We start from the raw sequence: 26,987 nt of genomic DNA, 5'->3' as shown, positions 1-26,987 counted from the left end.
ACTGGATAGATGCCATGCCCAACTTGTGGTCACATATATAACCAAGGAAAACCTCCATTTCTGATGATTCATGGGAATTGGGAATGTGAGAAGGAAACACCACCATACAGTGAGCAAAATGAAGAGGTTGCGTTATCCAATAAAAGCCATGAAAGACACGACAGGAGGACATGCAATGTGCTTATTAATGGCTAAAATGGCTCTGTGTGAATGAATACAGAAGGTTTTGTCTCATCCTATTCAGTTCAGTGGTTGCAGTAAGAGTATATGCTTCCCTTCCTCGTACAAGAGGGAATTATCTAGAAGAATTGGATATAGGCTTCGCTATAGATATCAACATCCAGTATAGGAATGAATGTAAGGTGGCTATGGCCTAACCAATCCTGTATCCAACTGATCAGCCTGTGGGCCAAATGGTCGGACACCGTACAAAGGGCCATAAACCCTATGGCCACCTTTCCATTCTTTTGTTTATTTATTTTTAAACTCGCCCAATCAATGAATCAATTGAACCAATCACTTGAATTGTCTTGGATGGATTGACTAGTAGGGGCAAAGACTGTAGAGCAGGGATGCCCATGCTTTTCATGTAGTATTCTGATTATCCAGTATACCATATGCATAGAGCCATGTTATAATAAAATGTTGTCATACAAAAGAAGCCAGAGAGGTGCTTGGGCAAGTAGGGACCAAAAATGTTCTTAGTCCTTGATTAAAGGGTCCATGGCAAGTACAATGCAACACATGAATTCATAAATGAGCAAGGAAGCCACATAACCAAGATAAAGTAGAAATAGGAGCTGTAGCCATTAGAGATATGAACAACACAACCCTTTTGCCATGATTTGTGCACATATTAATTTTAATGGTCCATCCCAATGTACACCGCCTATAACAGTAGAATGCATTACAATAAGTGAAGTGGGAGTCACCAACAAGTGAAAAGAACGACCAGGAAGCATCTCTGTGCCCCAGAGACTTAATGAAACATTAAGGACGTTGGTTCCATTCCACTAGTGCAATTGCGGCAATTCTTTATTGTCAATATGTATATAAAAATACACACCATTTCCCTTCATAATTAATGAGCAGGAGAAAGGCTCTGATGGGTTTTGCAAATTTTTATTGTTCCATATGTTTCATTAAGCTTTCCTGCGTGACACGTACGGGGACGTTTCCCTCCCGGCCACCTGCTTCTAGGCAATAAGCAGATGTATATGGGGTGGGGGAGGAACGGTTCAGGTTGGGGTAACGGAGACAAATAACATGACATCAGAGCGGTTCAAAGGAGGCCTTTATTCAGCCGTAATGGGGAGCTCGGGAAGGAATTCTCAGGCTTCTGTTCCTTATAGAATTAAATGACTGATAATGCAATTAGTAGAGTGCTGAAACATGATTATACCCCATATATGAAGTGTTTCAATTAAGTGTTACAATCCAGATTTGGAGAGGTCTATAAGGTGGGAATTGAATACAATTCACTAACCCTGAACGAGGGCTCTCAGTGTAACGGGATACTGGGATATGGGCCTAAATAACTGAAGCACTTAATAAGTTCTGGGAATGCACTTATTCTTATTGATATTAAGATGCTCAAGCAACAAGGCGTTTGGGCTTAGGTAATAAAGGCTCTCTCTCTTTCTCTGTATATATGTATATATTGTCTATATATATATAACTGGGATGCAAAAAACATCAACAGTAGAATGCTTGAAGTTTAAAGCTGGCCATACACGCAAGGATATAATCGTACCAAATGTAGTTTTGTGCGACTTTCGAACCATGTGTGGACCCCACGTTATAATCCTGATAATTTTCATACCATGGGGATCGGTCGTTTAGTTGATCGGCCAGGTTGGATACCGATAAAATTGGTGCATGTATTGTGTATCTGACGATACCCTTGGGGGCCCTACAATGCATTTCTAAGAAGCCACTTTCGTACAACTGGTGCCTGCCAACTATTTCATGCTCAAAACTATTTGTTATTTTTTGGGCTTTATCCTACAATTTCAATCTGAACATTAGTTTCAGATTGTTGCATTTAAACGGATGGGCGATATCCGAACGTTCGTCGGAGGAAGACTAAAATCTGTGTATGGCCGGCTTAAGGCTGCTCAAAAAGAAGCCAGAGCCCTGGACAATGCAGAAAGGGATCCTCAACGTGAGATGAATAATAAAAAGAGATGGGCAACTTTTTAAAAGTCCTAAAAATATAGTAGAGCTGTCCAGCCTGTGGCCTACCAGCTGTTCCAAAGCCCAAAATCCCAGCAAAGGGCATATAAAGTGATTTTGCCTTCTAGGAGACTTTCTTCAGAAACACATACACATCAGTAACCAATTAGCTTCTGTTCACTGGCATAATTATAGAGGAACAGGCCCCCCCAGGCTGGAGACAGGTGACCCTCTATAGTTTCAACAGGTCCTCAACCTGTGGGTGGGGAGTAGTGGACACGGATGGCAAGTGGGTGGACCAGGTAGGAGTCGGCCAGTGCCGGGCCCTTCCAAAGACTTTTTTGCTGGGGGAAGGGGTGGGGAACAGCGCTGGCTAGTTACATCACTGTATGTGTTTGATACAATCTGAACAAGCCAACATCTAAATTATATCTTTATTACTACATACTCCTACTCAACCAGGACCAACACGATCAATTCCATGACATTATCTGCTTCTATTTATATCATGTTAGAACCAGCGCCTAGGCCAAAGAATTTTGGCAAGTAAGACAAGGGCGCCAATCTGTGAGTTCTCCCCACCCATCCCCAATGGCACACCCTCACCCGCAGTCTGGGAGAGTTAGTGGCAGACACCAACTTGCACAAAGGAAAGACCAGTCTTTATTCATAGTAACTGGATTTGGCCAATAAAACTGCAGTTAAGAGTATTTTCTAAAATTGGACCAATTCCCAAAATGGTTGTACCCTAGACAAGTTCCTCTGCTGCTACTGTGAGTTCCAGCCACGAGTAGAGCCTGATCCAAGATATGAACGGAACCACAAGGAATTGTGGGGGGTGCCGTGTGGTTTTTTACCTTGAGCCTGCTCCGCCCAAATACATCAGCCAAGAAAAGCATATGGCCGTCTCCACGAGACCTCTTCCCAATGAAAAGCTCACAGCTTCCCATAACTCAAAGAAAAGATAAAGCAACAACTTGCTGCGAGTTCCTGAAGCTTTAAATATTGCAGAGCAGATATCTCACGCGGGGAAAAATACGTTGCGCTCAGCAATAACCATTCCCGAGGGGCCGCACCATTTTGTCTCAAACTGACTGTTTAATTGTCCGCTTGCTCATAAGCGCATACTTCTCTATTCACACGGATTTACGTGCAATAAAAGATCCGCCATGTGGGGATTCGCACCGAGACAACTGCATTATTCATCTGCAAGTCAAGGGGAAAATTTCAATTGCCAGCGCCTGATGAATGTCTAATTAAGCACAGGGAACTTCTAAGCCGTCCGGAGGCGCCACCATCATTAGAGGGCACTTTTCCGAAGACTATGGAGCTTCCAGGCTGTCGGGCCGAGGATTTCTCTCTCTCTGTCTCTATTTCTCCTTCCAAGCTGGTACAACCCACTTCAGAAAGCCCAGAACACTGTCTCTGGAGTTAGACTGGATAAGATCACAGCAGTTCTGGAGATCAAGTTGATGTTCTTTAAGAAACCTGACCACTAAAGCTTAAGGGCAAAGACAAACGGGGCGATTAGTCGCCACGATTTTTAAAAAACTCAGTCTCAACGACTAATTGCAACTATTTAGGAACTATAGTTGCTGTGACTAATTGCACGTCGTTTGCTGTGCACCGATTAGTCACCGCAACTTTTTTAAAAGTTGGAAAAAGTCAGAAAAAGAAGACAAATAATTCAAAATAAGTCATGAAGACCAATTGAAAACATACTAAAAGTAAATATACCGCTCAAATCACACATTTTGTTGCTGTTCCTATGGGACTCCTGTGGAGGTGCCAATGCGCCACAGAATTGCTGCCCACCTATTCCCATGCAGTGGGGCAATACCGCCAGGGCCAGATTTCAATAAAACCATACATTGTACAAAGATGTCTATGAAGTTCCCTAAGAGGCTGGGGGTCATAAATATACATGAAGGGCCACATTCAGCCCAAAGGACCGCATCTGAACCACCCTGCCCTACAATACTGTCTGCCCTGCAGATATCCAACTGCCCTGATTGGCCTTATAATGTGTTATAACAAAAAACTCCCATGGAGTTGTTTCCTTGGCCTGGCTGAGCTTTATGATCTCAACCAATCTGTTTATTTATACTGTTTAAGGCTCATAAAGTTCCTAGAGAGGATCCTGAACCCCAGCGTAAGTATGCTGTCTTGTAAACATAGCCAGACCCTCAGGCACAGAACAGCCGAAACTGACTAGACAGTCACGTTATTCTTTCTTGCACTTTAATATTGATGCATTTGCCTCTTTAATGACTTTATACTGCCAAATAATGACTTAAAAAAAGGGCAAATGTCCAGCACACAAAGGGTTAATCCTGTACCGCCACATCCTTATGCCCAGCAGCACCAAATGAGTAGGTATCCTAATACATTCTTTATTGTGTAATTAAAAGGTACAATAAGGTATTTGCACGGATGCGAGGGGGGAGAATATTGTTCAGCGTCATTAAGCTCCCAGCAGCTGAAGATGAAATTGCCGGCAGTCGGCCAAATCTCTTAATGAAGGGAAGCTCCCTGTGTTATTAGTGGGTGAAGCAGGGAATCCAGTGTCAGCGCCACTAGATCTGAACCTTTATGAGTTTCTGCGAGTAAGGGATCAGGGGGCCAGATGCCTGAGGGTGAAGACACACAGAGCTACTAGTAGCAGCTACTTGTCGTTGCTGTTAAAGTAGACAATGCTGATAATTTACTGATAATTGTCTCTACGTGTGTTTTAGCAGAGGCAATTCTCAGTATTGTCTATGGCAGGGGATTTTCTGGGGATTAGTAGCTGTGAAAAAGTAGCTGCTATTAAGTAGCTCCATGTGTCTGCACCCTAAGAGATGCAGCATACAAGACGAGGGGACGAGAGGTTCACTGAGTATAAGTAGGGGCATAAGTGCAAAACTCTTCCTCTTCTCTGTGGTCAGTCCTGCTATGTTTTGCTACACCTTGTGTCCCACATCTATCAACAAAAAGAAGCAAATGCGAGCAAGTTGATTGTGCAACATGGACACCTATCCATAACTGACACTGCTCAGCCTGTGCTGGACATTTTGGAGAAACGTATATACTACATAACTGCCGGTAGGTGGTCCTAATCGGCCCAAATATTGTTACCCCACAGAGCAGAAGTTGCAAGTTGGAAAAGCGGGGAGCAGCAGGTATAAAAGGCCAACAGCAGGCCCCATGGTGACAGTAGGAATGGCACATATAGCGTTTTTACCACAAGCAGAAAAAAGTGGAAAACACGCTGACAGGGTAACCAATGGCATCCGACTGACTGCACACATAGGGCAAACTTGGGCCCCAAAAAAGTGTGCACTCTCGGGCCCCTGTGCACACTGACAGAATGCCATATCAGTCCATTGCACTGCAGCCCTGGCAGAGAAAATCCCATGCATGACATTAGGGTGAAGACACACAGAGCTACTAGTAGCAGCTACTTGTCGTGGCTACTAAAATAGACAATGCTGATCATTTACTGATAATTGTCTCTACGTGTGTTTTAGCAGAGGCAATTCTCAGTATTGTCTATGGCAGGGGATTTTCTGGGGTTTAGTAGGCGTGACAAGTAGCTCCGTGCGTCTTTGCCCTTAGACTTACACTTTATATTAGTGTTGTGCACCCTGCCTCAGTTCAGGCCTCAGTTCAAAATAAATCTGGACCCCCCCAAGAATGATGTTCTGAATGAAATAAAGTCCAGCTGAGCCTACAGGCCTAAAGGGGCTATTAAGGGCTGCAGTCCATGGCTACATGGCTCCCAGCGAGCTGCTAATGACCAGGACACAATGCACAATGGCGTGCCAGGAAGACTCTGCCCCAGACACTCTTTTCTCTGTTACATAAACAGTTAATTTCACACGGGGCCTGACGCCTCCTGAGTTTGTTCTGCCGGCTGCACTCCGCTAGCTGGGATTCCGCCGCCGTCCCGGGAACCAGACTTGCATGAAAACTTGGCGACGGCCAGGGCTCACCATTACGGCAGACACGGCCCGATCTTAACACAAGGATTCACAGGAACAATACGGACCTCAAGCGGCTAAGGGAAGGCACCATTCACAGGCCCCTCAGAGGCGGCACAGAGGCCAGAACCCCTTGTTAACCTAATGGCTTCAAAGCCCTGACACAATCCGCTGGGCACATAATATGGGAAATGCTCTGCAGCCACAATCGCACAGCAAACTGTAATGTTAGGGACGTTCTAATTGGCTTGAGAAATCCATGGGCCACTGTGGCTTCAAGGGGAACTACACCCAAGAAAACAGTTTTCTGCATAATGAAAGAAAATATAATCCTAAGCAACTTCCCAATATAAATTCATTATGTATTTCCAGTAGTTTTTAGGTTATTTGTATATATCATTGCTACAGAAAGCAGCGTCTGTCTGTCCCTTTCTATTCTCAGTGTAGAATTCACTTCTGGGTCCATTAATCAGCTGCTATCAGGAGCCGGAACCACCAGTGCAGGGATATAAGAACCAGATAGAGACTGCTTTCAGCAGCAATTACAGTTACCTTAGAACCAAGGTTTAAAGAATGGATATTGGAAAGCTGCTTAGATTTTACATTATTATTATTATTATTAACATGTATTTATAAAGCGCCAACATATCCCGCAGCGCTGTACAATAAGTGAGTTACATACATTGGACATACAGAGTAACATATAAAGCAATCAATAACCGATACAAGAGGTGAAGAGGGCCCTGCCCAAAAGAGCTTACACTCTACATCACTGTTCCCTTTAAAAAAGATCAGGCAATTAATAAGTGCTAATGTAGAGATGGGCTGTCTTCTACAAGAACTATAACTCCCAGCAACTCCCAGCCCAGGGTGTCGTTTTGGAAAAGCCAATGAGTGGAAAGTTGAGGTGTAAATGCTATACCACTCGCTAACATGATTTTATTTTTTAAAGGGGAATTCAGGAGTAATATTTGGTATTTTGTAGAGGTGGAGTTGTCCAGCTTGCCTTTATTAACTAATTCCTGCTTTGGAGGCTGTCAGGGGATGTTGGGAGATGCAGTTCCAGAAGACAAGAGGGCTAAAATGTGCTACAATTAAACCAATGTTTGCCCACTAAACAATACTAGGAGAGGAAACAGAACAAGGCGGAGATGTCAATCTCCCCAAACACCTTAATGCATCTGAGGAATAATAATATTAAGTTTTGTTATCTCAGCAATGCAACGCGCTAACAATTTGTTTCATTTTAACCCAGCGCCCCCTCATGGATGTATTTGGTAACACAGGGGCAGAGCAGAACAAAGATGACTGATAAAATAAACTATGCATAGAGGTAACTGATAGAATGTATAAAATATATAGGCCAATACATGGTAGGGTGTCTTTCTATTGTTCTATTGTATAGGCAGACAGCCCCAAGGATATGGAACAGATAGCTGCGACCCTTCTTCACCTACCAAGCCACCACATACTGGCAGATACCAGTGCATTGGCAGATAAGGCTTTCCATACCCCATCCCTGAGCCTACAGGTATTCATGGCACATAGACATGTTGATTGGGATTGCCAGGCCCCTCTACACTTAAGGGCTGTGATCTTCCTTGTCGCGCGGCGACTAATCTCCCCGTGTGTCACAGCCCTAAGGGTGAAGACACACGGAGCTACTAGTAGCAGCTACTTTTTCACAGCTACTAAACGGCAGAAAATGCCCTGCCATAGACAATACTGAGAATTGTCTCTACTAAAAACACACGTAGATCATTTATCAGCAAATGATCAGCATTGTCTATTTTAGTAGCCATGACAAGTAGCTGCTACTAGTAGCTCTGTGTGTCTTCACCCTAAGGGCACCAAATGAGTGGATTATGTGCTGGACCAAATGAAGCCAATGATCAGATCATACTGGGAGCCTACAGTGACCTGTCAGATGACCATCAACATGTCCAATGCAGACCTTGCCCGATGGGGTATTCATACCTGCCAGATAGATATCTGCCCAGTTGTAGACCAGATATTGGACAGGCAGGTCCTTCCAAGGGTCCCTTACATGGGCCAATAGGCTGCTGACTCAGTCTGGAGGGACAGCATGTACTGGCCCATGTATGTACTGGCCCATGTATGTACTGGCCCATGTACGTACCGGCCCATGTATGTACCGGCCCATGTATGTACTAGCCCATGTATGTATTGGCCCATGTATGGCAACCTTTACTCATTGCAACTGATCCAATATTCCCTTTCAGACAGTAGAGCAGTAAATGAGGCACGCTGATTGGCTGCTAGAACTTAGTACCAGTTCTAACAGAAATATATCTGTAAAAGATTTGGCTAATTTGGTCGCTACTAAATCCCAACCCTGTTTATAACGGAGCGTTAATATAAGTAGCTTGGGGGGTGCAGTTTCCTCCCCAGTCACAATTTGCTCATTGCATTGTCCCACCAACAGGACTGGTTTAACCCACTTCTCTAGTTAATCCTTAATAAACCCTGTAATCCCACTGAATTGCCTTTATTTGCTGCCAGAGCTGCTTAGGAACATGAGTATTGGACAGAGCTCATTTACTCATTAAAGTGGATGTAGGAGTCAAATAAATGATGGTATCCGGCTCTGCCCCCCTTTTAAAGAAATCGGGGGCAGATTCTGATAATTCAGAGTTTAAATGCAAAAGCTGTACATGTTTCCATAAGGTGTCGGACCTATAGCCTTCATATTTACATCATTTGCTGACCGAGGATGCTGGGATTTGTAGTTAACAGTAGTGCAATATCTTTGAGTATAATGCCTAACATATATATATATATATATAGGAATAGCTTCCAGTACAATAAAGTGTAAAACAGTGCATTTAGCAAAAAGTGTTTCTTATATCATCTCCCTGCAGGGGCTGTACCCCGATGCTTCTCAAGGATTCCTAATTTAGTATTAAATTAATTTAACCCCTTCATAGGAAGACTGTGACAAGCCAGTACAGGCAGCAGCGGGGAGTATCATACAAGCACGGGGCCACTGAGAGCACTGCCATATGGGGGCTACCAATAGGTGCCTATAGGTGCAACACAGGACCCATACTATACAGACTATGAGATGCCAATGCCAGTACCATACAGAAGTAACACACATATATATGCGGGTACAACCAAATCCCCCAGGTGTGTCACTATGTTAGTACCAGCAATGGGCCCCACATTCAGTGGCAGGGCAGAACCCACATGGGCACAGGAGCGGCCTGGGGTATAAAACAGGAGTATGACAAGCACAGTGCCAGCCTGGGGTACAATCATGGTGCCAGTGTAATGAGCCATACAGGTGCCTCAGCACATAGTGCCAGCACATAGTGCCATACAGTATAACTGTTACAGTGGCATGGAGTTACATACAGGCACATCAGTAGAACATACTATACACATATATATTACTAACTGTTATACCATACAGGGGCATCACTGGCATAGTGCCAGCATGCAGGGCAATACAGGGGCATCCCTAGCATAGTGCCAGCACACAGGGCAATACAGGGGCATCCCTAGCATAGTGCCAGCATGCAGGGCAATACAGAGGTATCCCTTGTATAGAGTCAGCACACAGGGTAATACGGGGGTATCCCTAGTATAGAGTCAGCACACAGGGTAATACGGGGGTATCCCTAGTATAGAGTCAGTATGTAGGGTAATACGGGGTATCCCTAGTATAGAGTCAGTATGTAGGGTAATACGGGGGATCCCTAGTATAGAGTCAGTATGTAGGGTAAGGGGTATCCCTAGTATAGAGTCAGTATGCAGGGTAAGGGGTATCCCTAGTATAGAGTCAGTATGCAGGGTAAGGGGTATCCCTAGTATAGAGTCAGTATGCAGGGTAAGGGGTATCCCTAGTATAGAGTCAGCATGCAGGGTAAGGGGTATCCCTAGTATAGAGTCAGTATGCAGGGTAAGGGGTATCCCTAGTATAGAGTCAGTATGCAGGGTAAGGGGTATCCCTAGTATAGAGTCAGTATGCAGGGTAAGGGGTATCCCTAGTATAGAGTCAGTATGCAGGGTAAGGGGTATCCCTAGCAGAGTGCCAGGCACATGAATAACCCAGAGACAATTGCATCTCTAAACTGTAAGCCAGACTGAAGCGCAACCCTCCCTATACCCAGAGGGTCCAAAAACATCTCTAGTAAAAACCAAACTTTCCCTACTCACACATGGTGTTTTAACCCCTTCATCCCAGGGGGTGTGGCAGCTCGCTACATCCCAAGACTCTCTGCCAGTCAAGGTACTTCTGGATAAGGGAAGAGACCACGTCCATTGTGGTACCCAGTTGGCAGCATCCAATATTACCTGGCAAACTTCATACAATAATCTGTATTCTTCATCGGGTCTCCGCAGGCTGCAGAGGCTGCATCCCATGTTTAACAGATGTCTTGCCAGAGTTGCGCCGGCAGTCTCTCCCCGTGCAGAGCAGGAGAGTGTGGGGAGCTGCTAGGCAGTCACATTGGTCTCGCACAGTTGGTGACAGACGGCTAGAGATCCTCTCCTATCTGTGCTCAGAGCCCTCCCTCTGCTGCTCGCCTTGTGCTCCACAGAGCCCATAAATACGGCTCCTCCTGCATATTCATCACTTCTCAGTGACCACTCACCGGCACCGCCACCGGCACCGCAGCCAATAGCTCTCCTATGTATGACTGGGATTCCGAAGGTGGGCATCACTATCCGGATACAGCCTGGGCACAGTCAGCAATCTGCCAATTGTAGGCAATTTGAATGGAATCATTGTGCATAAATTCTTTATCATCCCCCATAGAATGACTCTCAGTCCTGTGTTAGTTTAAGGTGGGAATGCAATAAAGGAAACACACTCTGGCTGCTTTGTAATACATCTCCCAGCATTCTCACTCAGCCTGCTGTAGCAACTTCAGATTAAAGGGATACTGTTGTGCTTTTTATGGGGTACTTTTTATTTCTAAATTTCACTGTTTACATAGCAAATAATTCCCTCTGCCATTTAAAATTTTATTCTTGAACCAACAAATGTATTTGTAGCTGTAATATTGGTGTGTAGGCGCCATCTCAGTGCATTGTGCCTGAGTCTGAGCTTTCAGCCAGCGCTACACATTAGAACTGCTTTCAGCTAACCTATTGTTTCTCCTACTCCCATGTAACTGGAGGAGTCCCAAGCCGGACAGTGCAGCAGTAAAGTGTGACTTAAGTTTATCAGACCACAGGTCACATGGCTGTGGAACCCTGTCTCTCCTTTGTACTTGCTGCTTTTGGTTGGTTGTTCATTTTAAAAAAACTTTCACCTATTATAGGATATTATTATTCCTCACTAATGTAACCAAGCATGGCTGTATATGTGCATGGAAGGCTCCATTTATCCATACATGCAGTTATACATATGAGAGGGAGCTGTCCTACTGCTTTCATTCATATAGCCTGTGCAGTGGGGGCCTCCAACTTAAAGCGGCCCTCAGCAGCTAATACAAATTTATTTTTAAATAAATGATTTTATTTTTAAGGTGGGCTTTCCCCCCCCACCCACTGGCACCCTTTAGGCAGGAGAGCACCACTATGCTACTTTGTGTTCTTAGCATTCTATCGCCACTTAGAACCCATCTCCCATAATGGTTTATTATACTCCCTTTGATCCATAGAAGAAAATAGAAGAAAACGGTTGAAGGAAAAGTGAGAGTAAAGCCCGTTTCCAAGCCCCTCCGGTGAGCGCCAGTATCCTCCTCGGATTTTGGCAGGCGAAGCAACGTCATATGTTGTTAATGAGATCACAGCGGATGGTTAATGAGTTGCCGCAGAGAGCAGGAGACCTACGGCTCCCCGTGCTTTGATGTGCGGGCAGAACACAAGAGGATCCACATGCCGTCATGTCCTGGCTCCCAACCAACGCTGGCCGGGTCTATACTCATCCATCTACTCATTTCTCCAAAATGAACCTGCCCGATTCAAGGGGCCCCTGATCCAGGCACACACTTATTTGGCCGCTATCTGATCATAAAGTACAGCAGAGTATCAAATGGCTAGAGAAAGAATTGAAATCATTGCCTTAGAACAAGAGTCCCCAATCTTTTATCCCCATGAGCAACATTTATATAAAAAAAGTTGGGGAGCAACTCAAGCATGAAAAAAGTTCTTAGGGGGGCAAGGAACTTTTTTTGATACTTGTGTTGCTCCCCAATTTTTTATTTTTTTAAATGTTGCTCACAGGGATAAAAGATTGGGGACTCCTGTTCTAAGGCAATTATTTCACTGGGCTACCAAAATGCCAATAAGAGCTGTGATTGGCTATTTGGTAGCCCAATGTGGACCAGCATCCTACAGAAGAGTCATTTTGGCAGTACACATGGTCTTTATGCTTCCAAAACTTGCCTCCAAGCCAGAAATTTACCAATATGCACCAACCAGTTTGACCACTTTTACCTGGTTGGCAGCCTACTGGCCCCTGTATGGGGTCAAACCCATAACCTCTGAATAGAGATCATGCAGATATTGACCAAACCAGTTTGAAAATCATTCAGTGCTACTATGCATGCATTCCCATAGCCTAAAGGGAAAATATACCTTATATATGTTCATTAAATCATTGAGCATACTGGCATGAGTAACTCTACCCCTTTATATTCATTTTATATGAGCAGGAGCTTCAGTACTGGGGGCTCTGAATTATCATCCACAGGGAGATAGTTGGCAATACAGGTAGTACAGTCCATGTATTACAGTATAGGTAGTACAGTCCATGTATTACAGTATAGGTAGTACAGTCCATGTATTACAGTATAGGTAGTACAGTCCATGTATTACAGTATAGGTAGTACAGTCCATGTATTACAGTATAGGTAGTACAGTCCATGTATTACAGTATAGGTAGTACAGTCCATGTATTACAGTATAGGTAGTACAGTCCATGTATTACAGTATAGGTAGTACAGTCCATGTATTACAGTATAGGTAGTACAGTCCATGTATTACAGTATAGGTAGTAGAGTCCATGTATTACAGTATAGGTAGTAGAGTCCATGTATTACAGTATAGGTAGTAGAGTCCATGTATTACAGTATAGGTAGTAGAGTCCATGTATTACAGTATAGGTAGTAGAGTCCATGTATTACAGTATAGGTAGTAGAGTCCATGTATTACAGTATAGGTAGTAGAGTCCATGTATTACAGTATAGGTAGTACAGTCCATGTATTACAGTATAGGTAGTACAGTCCATGTATTACAGTATAGGCAGTACAGTCCATGTATTACAGTATAGGCAGTACAGTCCATGTATTACAGTATAGGCAGTACAGTCCATGTATTACAGTATAGGCAGTAGAGTCCATGTATTACAGTATAGGCAGTAGAGTCCATGTATTACAGTATAGGCAGTAGAGTCCATGTATTACAGTATAGGCAGTAGAGTCCATGTATTACAGTATAGGCAGTAGAGTCCATGTATTACAGTATAGGCAGTAGAGTCCATGTATTACAGTATAGGCAGTAGAGTCCATGTATTACAGTATAGGTAGTAGAGTCCATGTATTACAGTATAGGTAGTACAGTCCATGTATTACAGTATAGGCAGTACAGTCCATGTATTACAGTATAGGCAGTACAGTCCATGTATTACAGTATAGGCAGTAGAGTCCATGTATTACAGTATAGGCAGTAGAGTCCATGTATTACAGTATAGGCAGTAGAGTCCATGTATTACAGTATAGGCAGTAGAGTCCATGTATTACAGTATAGGCAGTAGAGTCCATGTATTACAGTATAGGCAGTAGAGTCCATGTATTACAGTATAGGCAGTAGAGTCCATGTATTACAGTATAGGTAGTAGAGTCCATGTATTACAGTATAGGTAGTACAGTCCATGTATTACAGTATAGGTAGTACAGTCCATGTATTACAGTATAGGTAGTAGAGTCCATGTATTACAGTATAGGTAGTAGAGTCCATGTATTACAGTATAGGTAGTAGAGTCCATGTATTACAGTATAGGTAGTAGAGTCCATGTATTACAGTATAGGTAGTACAGTCCATGTATTACAGTATAGGTAGTAGAGTCCATGTATTACAGTATAGGTAGTACAGTCCATGTATTACAGTATAGGTAGTAGAGTCCATGTATTACAGTATAGGTAGTAGAGTCCATGTATTACAGTATAGGTAGTACAGTCCATGTATTACAGTATAGGTAGTACAGTCCATGTATTACAGTATAGGTAGTACAGTCCATGTATTACAGTATAGGTAGTACAGTCCATGTATTACAGTATAGGTAGTACAGTCCATGTATTACAGTATAGGTAGTACAGTCCATGTATTACAGTATAGGTAGTACAGTCCATGTATTACAGTATAGGTAGTACAGTCCATGTATTACAGTATAGGTAGTAGAGTCCATGTATTACAGTATAGGTAGTAGAGTCCATGTATTACAGTATAGGTAGTACAGTCCATGTATTACAGTATAGGTAGTACAGTCCATGTATTACAGTATAGGTAGTACAGTCCATGTATTACAGTATAGGTAGTAGAGTCCATGTATTACAGTATAGGTAGTACAGTCCATGTATTACAGTATAGGTAGTACAGTCCATGTATTACAGTATAGGTAGTAGAGTCCATGTATTACAGTATAGGTAGTACAGTCCATGTATTACAGTATAGGTAGTACAGTCCATGTATTACAGTATAGGTAGTACAGTCCATGTATTACAGTATAGGTAGTAGAGTCCATGTATTACAGTATAGGTAGTACAGTCCATGTATTACAGTATAGGTAGTAGAGTCCATGTATTACAGTATAGGTAGTAGAGTCCATGTATTACAGTATAGGTAGTACAGTCCATGTATTACAGTATAGGTAGTACAGTCCATGTATTACAGTATAGGTAGTAGAGTCCATGTATTACAGTATAGGTAGTACAGTCCATGTATTACAGTATAGGTAGTAGAGTCCATGTATTACAGTATAGGTAGTACAGTCCATGTATTACAGTATAGGTAGTAGAGTCCATGTATTACAGTATAGGTAGTACAGTCCATGTATTACAGTATAGGTAGTACAGTCCATGTATTACAGTATAGGTAGTACAGTCCATGTATTACAGTATAGGTAGTACAGTCCATGTATTACAGTATAGGTAGTACAGTCCATGTATTACAGTATAGGTAGTACAGTCCATGTATTACAGTATAGGTAGTACAGTCCATGTATTACAGTATAGGTAGTACAGTCCATGTATTACAGTATAGGTAGTAGAGTCCATGTATTACAGTATAGGTAGTAGAGTCCATGTATTACAGTATAGGTAGTACAGTCCATGTATTACAGTATAGGTAGTACAGTCCATGTATTACAGTATAGGTAGTAGAGTCCATGTATTACAGTATAGGTAGTACAGTCCATGTATTACAGTATAGGTAGTACAGTCCATGTATTACAGTATAGGTAGTAGAGTCCATGTATTACAGTATAGGTAGTACAGTCCATGTATTACAGTATAGGTAGTAGAGTCCATGTATTACAGTATAGGTAGTACAGTCCATGTATTACAGTATAGGTAGTACAGTCCATGTATTACAGTATAGGTAGTACAGTCCATGTATTACAGTATAGGTAGTAGAGTCCATGTATTACAGTATAGGTAGTACAGTCCATGTATTACAGTATAGGTAGTACAGTCCATGTATTACAGTATAGGTAGTACAGTCCATGTATTACAGTATAGGTAGTACAGTCCATGTATTACAGTATAGGTAGTACAGTCCATGTATTACAGTATAGGTAGTACAGTCCATGTATAACACTATTGGTTGGTATAATGTTCATGTGAATACAAGGGAAGGGGGTCTGTAAGAATATTACCTGTTGTTGTAAGATTAGCTGAAAACACAAACCATTGCTAAGAAGGGGCCACAGGGCCCCCCATCAATAGAGCATCACTGACTTTCAAATACAGTTCAGCCAATTGGCTTCATAAAGGTTTGAAGCGGCCAATGTCCTTTTAATGCATTCATTGTCCCATTGGGAATCGTTACTTGTCTGCTTATAATATTATAATGATATGGAGCCCCCACTCCCCCCCCGTCAGGCCCTAAATGCCTCATTTACTACTTTATTGGATGCCATTAACTTGGAAAAGTGGAGACGAGAGAGGACCAATAAACTGTAGCATCTGTATTTGGGGGGCTGTCTGTGCATCGCAGTCAGATGCTCCTCTCAGCCCACCACTTACCTCTCTCGTCTGATCAATATATTAACAAACCCGTACAGAAAATGATCAGTAAAACAAAGAAAAATAATGATTTTGGGCCCCTTGTAAAGACCAATATATAGTGTGGCTAGTCTAGGGGCAACACACAGGGCCCCCTGTTTCACCACCCCTGGAGGGGTGCCACTCTATGGTTACAGTAATGCCACTTGTAAGTTAAAGGCACGTGACTTCTGGGTTATAGTGACATTACTTCTGGGTTATAGTGACATCACTTCTGGGTTATAGTGACATCACCTCTGGGTTATAGTGACATCACTTCTGGGTTATAGTGACAGCACTTCTGGGTTATAGTGACAGCACTTCTGGGTTATAGTGACAGCACTTCTGGGTTATAGTGACAGCACTTCTGGGTTATAGTGACAGCACTTCTGGGTTATAGTGAGAGCACTTCTGGGTTATAGTGACATCACTCCTGGTTTATAGTGACATCACTCCTGGTTTATAGTGACATCACTTCTGGGTTATAGTGACATCACTTCTGGGTTATAGTGACAGCACTTCTGGGTTATAGTGACATCACTCCTGGTTTATAGTGACAGCACTTCTGGGTTATAGTGACAGCACTTCTGGGTTATAGTGACAGCACTTCTGGGTTATAGTGACATCACTCCTGGTTTATAGTGACATCACTCATGGTTTATAGTGACATCACTTCTGGTTTATAGTGACATCACTTCTGGGTAACAGCAAGCAGCGACTTGGGATGTGGCAAAACAGTTAGTGGATCTCTGTTGGAAATAACGAGGTTTGGATCTGGACAACTAGAACTGCTCAGGTCTCTTTCTGTAAAACTCCTTGAGCATCAGGTTAGACATCCCAGATTAAGCAAACCTTGCATTCTCTCCAGCTGCCCCATCTCTAACGGATATAACAGTATGGGGGGCAGTGAGAGCCCACTCTGGTACTGGAAGTCCATTATAAAGACTATACACTTAGAGGTGGCCCAGGGCAGGTGGCTAAACTTGACTGCCCATTTGTTTGGCCGATGGCAGAGGTTAAGCTGTGTGACCGCTGACCATTCACCATTAATTCCCTCTAATGAGAGCACTGAACGGACCCAGAAAACATTGATGAATTAAATGGAGGTCTCGGCTGAGTGTGAGTGAACTTTTAACCTGCCTCTGGGGGCACAATCCAAGCTGAGAATGCGGAGCCCAATCTAATTTCTTTCCCTTTCTTTTTATTCCGACCTCCCCCCTTAATCTGTGTAAGCGATCACTAGGAGCCACTAGATAGTGTAAAATGAGTCATTTACTGGCTAAAAATTGATGTTTGCTGGGCAGTTAAAACCCGCAGCTATTGTTGGGCTTAATGCACCACTAATGCAATTACCGACGGCAGAAAAGCCCATCTGAAGGCTTACGATTTGGCAGGAACGGCGGCGCTCCAGCTGACACTTCCCATGGAATCTTCCTTTATGGTGTATGAGGGATGGGGAAGGAATTGTGTGAGTAGCGAGCACCACATGGAATGGGGTCGGGGAAGAACAAGGGCAAGATTATACCGACTCAGGCAGGGGAGAGGCAGAAGGAAAAGGGGACAAAGAGAGCAAAGTCATGGAGGGCAGATATTGTAGTTCTAGATTTCTAGAACACCAAAGAAATAACCTTACCCCCTCCTCCTGTGCCAATGGAACCAGTTATGGATATAGTTCTGCCATCCCAGCAGTCCCCAGCTGGATTGATATTGTGCCCATCAAACCACATTACACATAGTGCTTGTACCCAATAATGGTGCAGGGCAGGAGTGTCTGTGCCCATCCCTGCGCCCACTGCACCTTTAATGGAGAAAAACAAATGGACCCTGTTCCCTGTTGCTTATCCCAAGTGTCCTGCATACCCCAGCCTTGCCTTGTGCCTTATACAAGATAAGCAATGTAGGGAGCAAGTCAGGGGGTGCCCAGGTCCCACCCTGGTTATGCACAGCTGGCAGGAGCGGCAGGGACAGAAGGGTCGACTTTTTGTGCTCCGTATTAAGCAACATAACATGCCACTTTGTGCCTGGGTGCTTTTGCACTTTGGACCTTGCAACAGATTCAGAATAAGCTCTTAAGGATTATGATATAAATGTGACCGGTAGAATGTGAATTGTAAATATATCCATAATGCCTTTGGCAACCAATCCAATGTTTTCCTTCATTGTTTTACTTGAAGGTGGTTGGAAATTCCATTCACACTAGTCTCTATGCCCCAACACTCTCTCTTTTTTCTGGATGTTATACAGGGCTGACTAAAGTGTGTTAGTGTTTATACTACCCAGGTCCAAATTCACTGGTAAATAAACCTCAGTGTGTTTTAATGCCCAATAAGTCCAAATCCGGCACAATCTGCAAACCAAACTGTCAGCCTGCATATCTTCCAATGCACATTTTACTCACGGCCCTCCCTATTTTAGAAGAGTCGGAATAACTTGTCGCCCCCATACTGGGTCAGAATGTCCCCTGCCCAATACCCCTCACCAGCTGTCAGTGGGTGCTGGATTTCAGCAATATCTACCCTACTTATATAGCCACTGTGTTGCCATCCTGCCCTACTCCGCCTAGCAACCCTCATATTCCTCCCTACAGCTGCTGGAACCTATGTTTTGCATGAGAAGCAACAGAATTTTGGACAAATATATCAAAACCCATTATTGCCAATCTGTCTGTGTTACACAACAACTAAACATGGCAAACAAAATATGATTTACAAAGCCAATGACACCGATTCATGAGTCTCATTACGAAACTGACAGCAGATAGGAATAATTTGGCTCATTTAGTTTCTCCCTCATTTCCAGCAAACTCCAATAATTAGCCGTCTTCTCTATTAACCAGCGCCGGTCCCTGGTGGGACTCATTCCCCCCCCAATCCAGTCTCCTAGTTAGGGAGGAGGAAGAAAAACTAAATCCTGAACTATCCTGGAATTTCTGTTATTAACAGAAAGAGACAGATAAAAAGAGGGAAATAATTAACAAAAAAGTTGCCCTTTTAAAGCGATACACCAGGTAGGAGGCACAGGCCTATGTCTGGGAATCATACAAAGGTAAGTGCAGGATTAGAGAAGGCGCTGACAGGTACAACGCACATTAAGACATTGCGTATAGTTAAAGAGCTCCATGTTGTACCGCCAGTGTTATTCGCTTTATCTCCTGCCTCCCGGTGCAATCAGCTAACGAGCAGGTATTTAATAGGCAGTGACATTCCCTTTGAAATACAGAATGGGTCTACTTTTTTACATTTCTTTTTATGCCTATTGAAGTCGGGCCGAGCCAGAGATGGAATCTAATTAATGGCTAAGCTGTGCACCTTTACAGCAGTTAACAAGTAAAACTGAATGTAATGAGGTAATCCGACATGTCACAGCGAGGAAGAGACGGCGTTGGGAGACAGACGGTAGGACGGTGCCGTGGGACCTGGGCTGACATGTCATTCTCTAATTAACTAAGTGTTCCCTTTAAACTGTCAGAGTCAGTGCGGAGCTCCGACCCAACCGCCTATTAATATTCAGATTCCGCTCCGGAAAGCTCTGGATTCTGTCCCAGCGGTAAGAGTGGAACCGGCGTCTCTACCTGATGTTCCTGGTTCAGCAGCGTGACTGTGACAATCACTGTGGCACCCCCTGCAAGCCCCAAGCCTCCCGGGGAGTGCATTGATTTCCAAATGATTAGGAAGGGTTATCTGTATTGAAAGAATAATTAATTCCAGTCCCCATCTGACTTCAGCATAATGTAATTCTAAGCCCCTTCCCAATAGGCATTCATTGCACACTGCCAGTGGTTATAAAGTTCCATGTAATTGTAATTGAAGGCAGTGTTTGTTTATACTTTTCTGTACCCCGATTCCGACTCTTGAATCAATGTAGCAGAAGTCAGTTTTCCTTTAGGTCTGTTAAATCAGTTGCAGATAGCAAAGTAGTACTGGTACTTTTGCAAGGCAACCCCAGTCCTCTCCCCATGGCTCAATCACAACGGCCCCTCTGCTGCTCTCTCTCTAGGTGCGACCCCCCAACTGTATCCAATGCAATTGCCAGTGGCTAAACCCAGACAACTGGGGGGGTTGAATGATGACATCGGAGGGGAGTTTGACATTAGGGGCAGTTGATTGTATAGATTGTAAGCTCTACGGGGCAGGGACCTCCTTCATCTTGTGTTTCTGACTCTTATTGCAACTGCACCTTGTATTTATTTGTATTTATTGTTGTACTTTGTATTTATCCATTATCTTTAACCCCCTGTCTGTATTAATGAATTCTACTGTACAGCGCTGGGTACATAAGTAGCGCTTTATAAATAAAGATATACATACATACATACAGTTGATGAGTTGGAGCACAGAGACCTGCACAAACTCACCACATACAGAGAAAGGTGCAAAGTGCAAAAAACATGGTGGATGCACCCTGCTGTGCATGAAGTAAATGCAAAACTAGGCCAAGGTCTGTGGTTCCTTGCCTGTCCCTGCCCCTGGGGCACAAAGTAGCCGTCACAAACACCTAGGATTGGTTGGTGGAACCAGGAATAATCCTTGTGGGTTTTGGCCCTTATGGGCCCTACTGCCGTCAAAGGCCTGCTGCATGTATACAGTCTGGGGGGCAGCAGCAGCAAGAGGAGGTACATGGTGGCAGGGTGTTCACGGTGGGAGTGGGGGAGACTGCTGGGGTGATGGGCCCTTGGGGCGACAGTCCCCCATTGGGTTCTAAGAGTGCAACAACCCCCCTCGGCGATGCCAAGGTGCCGCTGCTCCAGTTCTGCCTGACACAAGGCACGTGCTCCCCTTGCCCCCCGGTTCCAGCTCTGAAATGACCCCTGGATCTTTCAATACCCATAACTGATGTAAGATAAGGCAATACCAGCAATTCTTTCTCTTGCTGTATTTAGTTCTGGATATCAAACTGCTAATTGTTCTTACTGAGTCGCTAAATAACCAGTGCAGATGGGATATAGAGTGTCACCGCTGTGTGATTCTGTTTGTGTCTCTTCTCAATACAACACGGGGCCCCGTGAAAGGATCAGGCCTCAAATGTCGAATATGTTGACTCCAAAAGTCCGCAGGGAGCTTATGTTTTGGATCAAAGAACACACTGATTAATCCAGCAGAGACGCGTGTCAGTCTCATTGAAAACGTCACAATACACCATCGGCAATTACTCCGGTGAAAGGGATGAGTGACATTTCCCAATGAATATGGGAACCTGCCGCTGCGCCTAATGCTGGTTTATTCACAAATTAGACCTGAGCTTTCAGGGCCAAATTAATGGAGGCTCCATTTAGGGTTATGGCACACCAAGCGGAGCCGTACCCCCTGCCACTGACTGAAAGGCAACCCAAGCTGCAGTGACAGGACGTTCTAAACAGAAATACAGCTCTATAAGGCTGGGTGCCAGATCTGTAACTGTGCCCCCCACCCACCTGTACCAACTACTGACCTCCTTACTGATATTATAGTTTACACTTACAGCATGCCATATCTCCGGAGTCCTCTCCCAAGCCCATTGGCCTACAGCAAGTCATATCCCTGGATTCCTCCCACCACGCCATTGGCCTACAGCACGCCATCTACATGAATTCCTCCCACCAGCCCATTGGCCTACAGCACGCCATCTACATGAATTCCTCCCACCAGCCCATTGGCCTACAGCATGCCTTGATAAAGGGCAAGAAAGGGGCCCGAAACATGTTGTGTATGGCATAAAAATAAAAGCACTTTTTTTGCAGAAATTTTGCATTTTGTCTCGTGCTCCCCCCTATATATATTTTTCGATTGGCCTACAGCACGCCATCGACATGAATTCTTCCCACCAGCCCATTGGCCTACACTACAGCACACCATGGACATGAATTCTTCCCACCAGCCCATTGGCCTACAGCACCCCATCTACATGAATTCTTCCCACCAGCCCATTGGCCTACACTACAGCACGCCATCGACATGAATTCCTCCCACCAGCCCATTGGCCTACAGCACGCCATCAACATGAATTCTTCCCACCAGCCCATTGGCCTACAGCACGCCATCAACATGAATTCTTCCCACCAGCCCATTGGCCTACAGCATGCCATCGACATGAATTCACCCCACCAGCCCATTGGCCTACAGCACGCCATCGACATGAATTCTTCCCACCAGCCCATTGGCCTACAGCACGCCATCAACATGAATTCTTCCCACCAGCCCATTGGCCTACAGCACGCCATCGACATGAATTCACCCCACCAGCCCATTGGCCTACAGCATGCCATCTACATGAATTCATCCCACCAGCCCATTGGCCTACAGCACGCCATCGACATGAATTTATCCCACCAGCCCATTGGCCTACAGCACGCCATCGACATGAATTCATCCCACCAGCCCATTGGCCTATAGCACGCCATCGACATGAATTCATCCCACCAGCCCATTGGCCTACAGGACGCCATATCTGTGGAGTGAATAATGCCGATATAATAAAATCTAGAAATCCTTCTATACTGCACATGTGCTGGTTCTGACCAGCTGTAATGGTTCTCTAAGAAAGCAGTAAAGATGGCGGGGGAGCACTCAGAGGCACAATACATCAGGTTGGGGCATTTTGTAAAGAAGTGTAGCAGCGTTCTGGGCATTACGGAGATGTCTATAATTCCTGTACGTATGTTATACAGATTGGTGAATCCCCCACATTTATTGTTGATTTGCTGAGTGAGAGGCGAGTGTGCATCCAGATTTATAGATAGAGGGACACTTATCCCTTTGTGTTAGTGCAGAGCTCAGCTTGGGGGGGCTATTTCAGCTTGGGGGGGGCTATTCCTTAATATCCACCGACGCACTCTTCCCCTTAATCTCTCCCTCTCCCTACATTGTTGGCTGCTTGTTATCACTATCCAACACCAATATTAGCAGCGAGGCCGGTCAGAGCCAATACAAACAGCTTCTTGGCTGTCTCAGCGGCAGTTGTAAAGCAGAAGTGACAGCTTGTTACTCCCCGAGACTCGTGAGCTCAGTACGAGAGCGATCCAATAACGGCTATTTTGTGTCTGTGGGATTTTTGGCTAAGATGTCCTTAAAGGGGCAGCTCACACTTGCAAAACATTATTTTTTCAGTTGCTTTCTGTTCTCTGCTGAGCCCCCCAAACCAAAACCATTGTATTGTATAACATACAGGACAGACATATACACAGACCTGGCACTTTATCTGGCTATGTCTTCCTGTCGGTACAGGTATAGGATCTGTTATCCGGAATCCCGTTGTATTATAAATGGAATTGGCACAATGATTATTCTACTATATGTTCCAGAAGGTTTTTATTGTATTAACAATATAAAGCTATATATATATTTAGCTTTAAAGATGCTAAAACTAATTTCCTTTCGATCAGCAGGTCCATTAAAGGGGATGTAATCCCAAAATTAGAACAAATTTTGAAGCTTCACATAGGGATTTCATATAAGAGACCTATTTTATATCTTAAAGAAAGTTATCCTGGATCCTTAGGGTTAAGGAGTCGAGGCCCCCCTCCCGTATGGCTAAGTACCAGCAATGAAAGGAATGGTTATCGGCAGAGCAGTAAATGAAAGCTGCGGTTTATTAAAGATACACTCAGAGCACTTACATGTGCATCACCAAATTTAAGGCAAAAAAGCATTTTAATTACTTGGAAAACAAAAGAAAGCAGCAGGTTATTTGCCAGCGGGTGGAGCGAACATCTTTACTAATGAAGGAGTTAAATAACTGCTCTTCCCTCAGCCGGGGACTTAACAGCTTTATGGAGGGCAATTAACTGGGGCTTCCCCCCACCTGCCACTGCCAGCCGGCTTTGTTTCCCTCTCAGAGTGATTCTTAATTGCACTTCATTTGCTGGTATATGTTGTTGGGGCAAGGTTGGCAAATTGGATCTCTGTCTGCATCTTTGAAGGTGTGTATTGTTTATACAGGGGTCCAAGAAGAGACAACTGAGCTAAATTACCAGAAGGGATAATAGCCTCTGGGAAGGGACTGGGGCTGTGGGGTAGCAGGTATAGTAGGGAGAGATGGTGCCTATAGTAGCAGTGGGGGGATAATAGCCTCTGGGAAGGGACTGGGGCTGTGGGATAGCAGGTATAGTAGGGAGAGATGGTGCCTATAGTAGCAGTGGGATAATAGCCTCTGGGAAGGGACTGGGGCTGTGGGATAGCAGGTATAGTAGGGAGAGATGGTGCCTATAGTAGCAGTGGGGGGATAATAACCTCTGGGAAGGGACTGGGGCTGTGGGATAGCAGGTATAGTAGGGAGAGATGGTACCTATAGTAGCAGTGGGGGGATAATAGCCTCTGGGAAGGGACTGGGGCTGTGGGATAGCAGGTATAGTAGGGAGAGATGGTACCTATAGTAGCAGTGGGAAGGGACTGGGGCTGTGGGATAGCAGGTATAGTAGGGAGAGATGGTGCCTATAGTAGCAGTGGGGGGATAATAGCCTCTGGAAAGGGACTGTGGCTGTGGGATAGCAGGTATAGTAGGGAGAGATGGTGCCTATAGTAGCAGTGGGGGGATAATAGCCTCTGGGAAGGGACTGGGGCTGTGGGATAGCAGGTATAGTAGGGAGAGATGGTGCCTATAGTAGCAGTGGGGGGATAATAGCCTCTGGGAAGGGACTGGGGCTGTGGGATAGCAGGTATAGTAGGGAGAGATGGTGCCTATAGTAGCAGTGGGGGGATAATAGCCTCTGGGAAGGGACTGGGGCTGTGGGATAGCAGGTATAGTAGGGAGAGATGGTGCCTATAGTAGCAGTGGGGGGATAATAGCCTCTGGGAAGGGACTGGGGCTGTGGGATAGCAGGTATAGTAGGGAGAGATGGTACCTATAGTAGCAGTGGGGGGATAATAGCCTCTGGGAAGGGACTGGGGCTGTGGGATAGCAGGTATAGTAGGGAGAGATGGTACCTATAGTAACAGTGGGAAGGGACTGGGGCTGTGGGATAGCAGGTATAGTAGGGAGAGATGGTGCCTATAGTAGCAGTGGGGGGATAATAGCCTCTGGGAAGGGACTGGGGCTGTGGGATAGCAGGTATAGTAGGGAGAGATGGTGCCTATAGTAGCAGTGGGGGGATAATAGCCTCTGGGAAGGGACTGGGGCTGTGGGATAGCAGGTATAGTAGGGAGAGATGGTGCCTATAGTAGCAGTGGGGGGATAATAGCCTCTGGGAAAGGACTGGGGCTGTGGGATAGCAGGTATAGTAGGGAGAGATGGTACCTATAGTAACAGTGGGAAGGGACTGGGGCTGTGGGATAGCAGGTATAGTAGGGAGAGATGGTGCCTATAGTAGCAGTGGGGGGATAATAGCCTCTGGGAAGGGACTGGGGCTGTGGGATAGCAGGTATAGTAGGGAGAGATGGTGCCTATAGTAGCAGTGGGGGGATAATAGCCTCTGGGAAGGGACTGGGGCTGTGGGATAGCAGGTATAGTAGGGAGAGATGGTGCCTATAGTATCAGTGGGGGGATAATAGCCTCTGGGAAGGGACTGGGGCTGTGGGATAGCAGGTATAGTAGGGAGAGATGGTGTCTATAGTAACAGTGGGGGGATAATAGCCTCTGGGAAGGGACTGGGGCTGTGGGATAGCAGGTATAGTAGGGAGAGATGGTGCCTATAGTAGCAGTGGGGGGATAATAGCCTCTGGGAAGGGACTGGGGCTGTGGGATAGCAGGTATAGTAAAAATAATAAGGCGTTTGGTTATTTAAAACAGATCCCATGGGTACTGGATACCATTGTTAGACAAGTATGGTAACCTTATTACCCACAGAGGAGTGTACACACCATGTTTAGTAAGGTATATGTAGCAATTAATAAGGTGCAGCGGCGCTGGGATAATTCACGTGTGGGTTTGACTCCCCCGGGCAGCCCGTGGCTCTGTAAGTAAATACTTTGGCCAGAGTAGCACTGGGGATAATTACAGAGGAGCCGCACTGTTTATATCATTAAATATGAATGTTGCTGTTCCCAAGCAGCTGACATTTGGTGCTGTCAGTGACAAGCAGGGAAGATGACACACAGCAGGAGGCTACATGCCGGCCGGGGCCACGTGACACGCTGACAGAGAGACAGACAGGTTATGGGGCATATTCATTCCCATGATCCTCTTACTTACTGCCGGCAGCTGCTGCGTCGGGAGGTGCTGATGATGGAATTGGGAGTTTATATATTATTGTACAGCAGGAAACAAAGGCAACAAGTAGCGGAGAAAAGTCTTGTCTCCCACTCAGCAAAGGCCCACACTCATTCCTCCCGGGAGCAGGTAGTAACATGTCCATGGGTTTCTCTACAACATTATATTAGACAGAGATATCCTTAGTGGTGGCTGGGCCCTGTCTAAACAGGAATATCCCCCAACTGCTTTATGGCTGAGATTCTAGCTATCTGTATAACAGAGCATTCTGTCACAGTGGCACAGATCCTATCTGATCCCCCCATTGTAAGCAGCAGTCCTGCCCTGCTTTATGGCTGAGATTCTAGCTATCTGTATAACAGAGCATTCTGTCACAGTGACACAGATTCTATCTGACCCCCCCCCCCCCCCCATTGTAAGCAGCAGTCCTGCCCTGCTTTATGGCTGAGATTCTAGCTATCTGTATAACAGAGCATTCTGTCACAGTGGCACAGA

General features: G+C 44.8%; 1 protein-coding gene across 4 annotated transcripts in view; it reads right to left on the bottom strand.

Moving 5' to 3' along the window:
* pdzrn3 (PDZ domain containing ring finger 3) overlaps positions 1-26,987 on the bottom strand; it is a 158,097-nt gene that overhangs the window by 21,291 nt on the left and 109,819 nt on the right. The window contains exon 1 of one of the 4 annotated variants that reach the window (XM_004914147.4): positions 10,458-10,668. The exons of the other annotated variants lie outside the window; for them this stretch is intronic. Within the exon in view, the coding sequence (XP_004914204.1) occupies positions 10,458-10,526 (69 nt within the window). The 5' untranslated portion in view covers positions 10,527-10,668. Of the gene's footprint in view, positions 1-10,457; positions 10,669-26,987 lie in introns of those variants that run through there. 4 annotated transcript variants of the gene reach the window in all.

Source organism: Xenopus tropicalis, chromosome 4 (assembly GCF_000004195.4).
Source record: "Xenopus tropicalis strain Nigerian chromosome 4, UCB_Xtro_10.0, whole genome shotgun sequence".
Lineage (NCBI taxonomy): Eukaryota > Metazoa > Chordata > Amphibia > Anura > Pipidae > Xenopus > Xenopus tropicalis.
The sequence above is the reverse complement of the archived record's forward strand: the minus strand, read 5'-3'. Positions and strand labels throughout refer to the sequence as shown.